Here is a 7,088-nt window from a genome sequence, read left to right as displayed (position 1 = left end):
CAGCGGCCGAGTAGGCGAGCTGCACGGATTGGGGGAGGAACCTGAGCACGCCACCTAGAATAATTGGCGCGCGTCAACTTGTCGAACGATGGCTGACCAAGGTGGATGGGCGGAGCACCAGATTGAGGGCGATGCCATGAGATTGGATGAAGGTCAGCAGGGGTGACGGCGGGGATGGTTAGGGTTTTGAGGCGATCATTTATGTTGGCGGAAGAGCCGACCTGATATCATTGATACCATGTAAACGATCATATAGAGAGGGTTTCTAGTTGAATACCCGAGCCCCCTATTTACGTGTTTCCTTATATAGTAGTTACAGGAGAGAATATATCAGGGAGAGGGAGGAGATATGGACGTGTACGCTCCGTTCCAAACTCAACTCTAACTCTATCTCTAACACGACTTACTACAAATCACGGCATTTTCCTGTTTGAGACCTCATTAAATGTTACGGCTAACCGGCCAGACCCTGTATGCATAAAACTCCAGTTAAGAGGTATCACGATCAGTGTCCGCTAGCTAGCTTATTGCAGCTGGATGGCACACACACACATTGGGATATGTAGATACGTACGTACGCACACTTACTACGAACGGTTGGCAGAGTAACTACGTACGCACTAGCAGGATCGTCGTCACGTAATTGATGATCAGAGCCTAAAGCGGTCGAGTGCAGATCGGCCGTTCTTCTCCCTGAAGCTGACGAGCAACTCTTCCACGGTGGCGCTTCTGTACAGCGGCGGCGTCCCGTTGTCGTCGTTGGAGACGATCGGGGAGCACACCCTCGTCGCCGCGGCCTCGCCGCACGTCTGGAAGAAGCATGCCACGGACACCCGGGGCCCCTCCTTCTTGGACACCACGCGGTGCTGGACGCTCTTGAACCTGCCGTTGGAGATGAGCTGCAGGAAGTCGCCGATGTTCACCACGAATGCGCCGGGCATAGCGTGCACGTCTATCCATCTCCCTTCCTCCTCCTTCACGTCGCTGTCTTGGATGAGCACCTGGAGGGCGCCGGAGCCGACGGCGTCCTGGAGGAGCACCGTGATGAAGCTGTGGTCGGAGTGCGTGGTGGCGCCCATGGTGAGGTGCGGCTCCGGGCAGGCCGGGTAGTAGTGGGCCCCGACGACGATCCCGTCCAGGCAGCCGGCCTCCTGCTCCAGGTATCCGCTGCGCACGCCCAGGGCCTCCGACAGCAGCCCCAGCAGCGTGCTGCCCAGCCGCTTGACCTGCCGAGTGTACTCCGCCGCGATGCCTCTCAGCGCCGCGGGCGTCTCCTCCGGCGCCGGCTCGTTCGGCGCCATGTCCATGTACACGGTGTCGCGCCACTTGGCCGCCGGCGCCCGGAACAGGTCCATGTTGCAGTGGTACCGCACGTTCCTCGCGTAGTCCCTCGTGTAGTAGGCGCGCTTCACCTCCACCGGCTCCTCGTGGAAGTCCCGCACCGCCGCGAGCATGCCCGACATGGCTGCCTCCGGCACGCCATGGTTCACGACCTGGAAGAAGCCTACCTTCTTCGCGGCCGCCAGCACCTCGCCGACCACCTTGGCTCGACGGGTCTGATCTGTTGTCGTTGCGCCAGCGAGGTCGATGACCGGGATGGTGAAGTTGCCACCGGCCTGACGTGCAGTGTCGACAGGCTTTGGGAGGTTTTCCGGTGGGTGGTGGAAGAAGGACGGCAAAGCGGTGGCACCTGCGTCGACGAGGCCTTTCACGCCGGCGTTGGTGTCATCGAAGGCCTTTAGGTCGCGTAGGCGCGAAGGAGTCATCGGAGCCAACGGCATAGTGCACTCTACCAGTACTGCCTAGCTCTGGCGCCGTGTGATGTGCACCTGAGAAGCTAGCTATGGTGCGTTTTAAAGACGATCGCTCGAAATATGCTGACGACTGTTTGTTCGTCGTTTCATAATTTACAGCTAAAAACGTTTACGCAGTTTTTCCGAAATAAAACACCGCCATGTTAGGTAGGTATATAAATTCGGGTACATACATTTGGCAAAACCAACAAGAACTACATGGAACATGGCAACATATATGCTGCCACTTCAGGTAAACTAGTAAGTCCTTATCTGGAACTATAGATTTGGTGGAAACTAGAAGGATACCTCGCTTGCTACGGATTTTTTTTAAATTGTATTATATAAATGAAATGGTATAATACAAATAAAATATAAATTATCTATAGAAGTATGCAAGATTCAACTGGTCAAAATAGTCGAGATGCTAAATTTAATTTTAATTATTTTTTATACATTTGATGGCTATAAATTAGTTGTATGGATAATTGAATAAAAAAAGATGAGATGAATAGCTTGCATGCAAGGATACATCAATAATGAATATTAGTGGGGATGAAATGGATAGTTGGGGCTAATGGAATAGATGATGTGGATGACTTGCATGTAAAGGTAGACTACCATTAATTGTAGTTAGCAGGATTTTGCTTTATAAGAAGTATAGATTAGTGGAAATAATCCTTACCAAATCACAAATCGCCACTTGTTCCTACAACAATGTTTGGTTCTAGGGTATTAATATAGTTAAATTACCACTTTAGCCTAGTTAAAATACCACCTTTTCCAAATTCTAGTGTATTATCTCTAACCTCCAATACACAACTCCTACCTAATAGATCGAGGATTAGAGTTTTATGGGGATTTGAGGGGATTTGGTGAAGGTAGGAATTGGTTCCAATCCCTTAGGAAATTATCTAGACCAATCTCCACATATATCTAGTGCTAAGTAAGGCCTAAGCGTGCACGCCTCGTTGCCGCACCTTGACACTTCTCCACAGCACCGACCTCCACATAAAATCTCTCTAGCACTTTGTACAACATGAAATTGCACCGTGCACGTGCATATTGCCACTGCATAGCAAATTCTAGAAAAAGAGCGCATTGATAAAATAGAGTGTGATTCTAAGTTAGTTCTCAATTAGGTGATGTCATCGGATCTTAGTTGCAACTCACGTTACAACTCATTATTCGCATGAATCGTGAAGCAATCTAATGGTCCTGGGCATTTGCAACCTATGTTGTAACTCACACTACAACAAAAGACTACAGAATATTATAGAGGCAATCGGTTGAGCCACTCCATAAAATGCCTAGATACACTATTTGAGCCATTTTTATTGTTGTCTAGAGACATTTTATTTATATTTTGTTTTTTTTGGAAATAAACATAAGAAATTCGTTCCAAGTAGAAACAAAATATCATGTAAGGTTGGATATTTAAAGGAATAAGTTCCTTTTCCGGCCATCTGTTAGTTCTGAAAATAGAAAGGCATTGGGACCACCGGTTTCGTTGCGTGGGAATCAAGGACGCCTTCGCGCGTGAACCAGTGACGCGCGCGCGAGCACAACAAAAAGCTGGACGTGGGGCAGCCAGATCAACCCTCCGACCAAGTAATATCCCACCTTTCCCTTCGTCCCCATCCCTATTTTCTTCTCCATTGATCCCGTCTGCCGCCATGAGAAGGGTATAATCCTAATCAAACTCCTGCAACTTACATCCACCAGGTAGAGCCAACAAAAATATACCCCCTCTAATATGATGTAGAATCACATCCAACTCCATGAATGTGGGTAGAAGAAACGGAAAGAACACGGATGCCGCCTAGAGGGGGGTGAATAGGCGGTTTAAATTTTTTATGATTATGACTTAACAAATATGGAATAAAACTAGCATTTAATTTGCTAAGCAAAAAACTTATATAACTAGGGTTCACCTATGTGCACCAACAACTTATGCTAAGCAAGACAAGCAATTATGTGATAGGAAGATATATAACTTCAACACGAAGTCTATCACAAAGTAAAGTGCATAAGTAAAGAGCTCGGGTATAGGAATAACCGAGGTGACGTGGAGAGGTCAAAACGATGCACCAAATGCAATAGCAAGAACACAACAAAGATGCTCAAATACTTCTCTCTCAAATTCCAATAAAGCTACAAAATCTATTGGGGAAATAGGAGAGGAAGAACAAAAAGGAGAACACCAAATTCTCTAAGATCTAGATCCCAAAGATTTACTCACAAAGAGATGATTTGGTTTTGTCAAAGTGTGGATCTTGATCTCCTCAATCTTTCTCTCAAATAGATGCAAGAAGGTTAACAACAATGGTGGGGAGGAGCTTGAGAGAGAGGAAGAAGCAATGGCAAAACAGAAGGAGGAAGAAAGCCTTAAAAGGGGTCCCAGTTTTTCAGCCCGTTGGGCTAGTTCGATTTGGGCCGCTAGTACCGGCCCGTTAAGGGCGTTACTACCGCTTGTGCACAGCAAGTAGCAGAAGCAGCGAAGAGATGAGCGGGCATGCATGCACTGGGGCACGCACGTGAGCTTGCGCGCATTCGAGCGCATGCGGCGTAGGTCGAGCGAGTGGGAGGCGCGCGGGACGGTGGCCTGGAGCGGATGCGGGCCTATTGCGGGAAGTGTTGAGCGTGGATGAGGGCCGGTACCGCCGGTCTAGGCATGCCGATACAACCGGTGCGGTACCGGCTAACGGTCTTCAGACCAAACCATGTCAGGGGGTTCTGTGAGCTAGGAGCAACTGGCGGTACCGGTGGCGGTGGCATTGGCCCAACCTTTTCTTTTCTTTTCTTTTAAACCAAATGAAAATTGAAACCGCAATATCTAGCGTCCGGAAACTCCGATCAACAGGAAACCAATTTTGTTGGAAAGAGGAAAACATGAGCTACCCCAACAAAAATATGGAAACAAGTGGGAAATGATTTTATATGAATTTTGGAGGTGCAACCTCTCATTAAGAGAAACCAAGAAAATTGCCAAACTCGACGCAACAAGTGATATACGTGAAATCCTTTTTCGATGAACTAGAGCCTGTCATGGAAATAACCACAAGCTCTAAAACACCACATGGATAAGATCCAAATAAAAACCAAGAAAGATGATGCAAGGATGCAACAGTTTGAGCTCTCTCCGAATGATACGATCGAGTTATCAACTCGAGAGCCCTCTTGATAGTACGGTGATAACCCTCAAGTGCAGGGGATCACTGTAGTATAATTCAATGTGGAAGTGGGCTATCGATCCGCATGAGCAAGACGGAAAATCTAATATTCCCTACAACTAAAATTTCACAATTTTTAGTTGACACTAAACAATTTAATTGAGTGGTCGAGGTTGATTTATACAAGAAAATAAAGTGCAGCAAAAATAACAATATAAAGTGTCCCAACCCTATTCACATAAGAGGACAAGACAAATGTATTCTCTTATAGGAACAATGGACATGGTTTCATGGGTTCACTTAATCCTCCCTCTCAATCTATGGTGGTGTTCGGGTTATAGATAATAAAAATACACAACATAGTCATGTTTTAATGCAATATAGTCATGTTTTAATGGTAACACTTATGATGGCCAAATGTCTAAGAACACGTAGGTGAAAGAAATAATCCTTTGTGTTGCTATTGTCACCCCAGCATTGGTTATTGTCACACCACACATCATACTTCTCACTTTTTACCCCCAGATAAAGGATGTGGTGCCGCATTGTTTGTGTCACTCAAGCTTTTTTAAAAAACTTTTCTACTGCAGGGGAAGCCCCCGCGGCCCTTTATTGATCAAAATGCAAAGTCCACACTATATACATGATATTTACAAGAAATAAATTACAAGAGTGAACTAATCCATGATGACAAGAAGTTAGCAGTAGAACACTTCACCCTATGCTTTAGTATGGTGATATCCAAAATAAATCCAGCTTTTCATCCTTTGAAAGGATGCCTCTTATGCTCAAAGATCCAATTGTTCCTTTGTTTCCAGATATTCCAACAAGCCAAGATAACCACTGACACGCGTACAGCACGCGACCGTTGGGAACCCCAAGTGGAAGGTGTGATGCGTACAGCAGTAAGTTTCCCTCAGTTAGAAACCAAGGTTTATCGAACCAGTAGGAGTCAAGAAGCACGTTGAAGGTTGATGGCGACGAGATATAGTGCGGCGCAACACCAGAGATTCCGGCGCCAACGTGGAACCTTCACAACACAAACCAAGTACTTTGCCCCAACGAAACAGCGAGGTTGTCAATCTCACCGGCTTGCTGTAACAAAGGATTAGATGTATAGTGTGGATGGTGATTGTTTGCAGAAAACAGTAGAACAGTATTGCAGTAGATTGTATTTCAGTATAGAGTATTGGACCGGGGTCCACAGTTCACTAGAGGTGTCTCTCCCATAAGATAAACAGCATGTTGGGTGAACAAATTACAGTTGGGCAATTGACAAATAGAGAGGGCATGACCATGCACATACATATTATGATGAGTATAGTGAGATTTAATTGAGCATTACGACAAAGTACATAGACCGCTATCCAGCATGCATCTATGCCTAAAAAGTCCACCTTCAGGTTATCATCCGAACCCCCTCCAGTATTAAGTTGCTAACAACAGACAATTGCATTAAGTATTGCGCGTAATGTAATCAGTAACTACATCCTCGAACATAGCACCAATGTTTTATCCCTAGTGGCAACAACACATCCATAATCTTAGAGATTTCTGTCACTTCCCCAGATTCACGGAGACATGAACCCACTATCGAGCATAAATACTCCCTCTTGGAGTTACAAGCATCTACTTGGCCAGAGCATCTACTAGTAACGGAGAGCATGCAAGATCATAAACAACACATAGATATAAATTGATAATCAACATAACAAGTATTCTCTATTCATCGGATCCCAACAAACACAACATATAGAATTACAGATAGATGATCTTGATCATGTTCGGCAGCTCACAAGACCCGACAATTAAGCATAATGGGGAGAAGACAACCATCTAGCTACTGCTATGGACCCATAGTCCAGGGGTAGACTACTCACACATCACTCCGGAGGCGACCATGGCGGCGTAGAGTCCTCCGGGAGATGATTCCCCTCTCCGGCAGGGTGCCGGAGGCGATCTCCTGAATCCCCCGAGATGGGATTGGCGGCGGTGGCGTCTCTGGAAGGTTTTCCGTATCGTGGCTCTCGGTACTGGGGGTTTCGCGACGAAGACTATTTGTAGGCGGAAGGGCAGGTCAAGGGGCGTCACGAGGGGCCCACACCATAGGTCGGCGCGGCCA

At 46.5% G+C, this 7,088-nt stretch overlaps 1 protein-coding gene across 1 annotated transcript; it reads right to left on the bottom strand.

Annotated features, from left to right (window-relative positions):
* Positions 1–441: 441 nt before the first annotated feature.
* On the bottom strand, positions 442–1,781 carry LOC127294780 (1-aminocyclopropane-1-carboxylate oxidase homolog 1). The gene has a single exon (XM_051324672.2). It carries the CDS (start codon positions 1,779–1,781, stop codon positions 651–653), a length of 1,131 nt encoding a protein of 376 aa, XP_051180632.1. The 3' UTR covers positions 442–650.
* Between the last annotated feature and the right edge of the window lie 5,307 nt (positions 1,782–7,088).

The sequence above is a fragment of the Lolium perenne genome, chromosome 4 (genome assembly GCF_019359855.2).
Source record: "Lolium perenne isolate Kyuss_39 chromosome 4, Kyuss_2.0, whole genome shotgun sequence".
Classification (NCBI taxonomy): Eukaryota; Viridiplantae; Streptophyta; class Magnoliopsida; order Poales; family Poaceae; genus Lolium; species Lolium perenne.
This window is presented reverse-complemented; position numbering and strand designations above follow the sequence as displayed.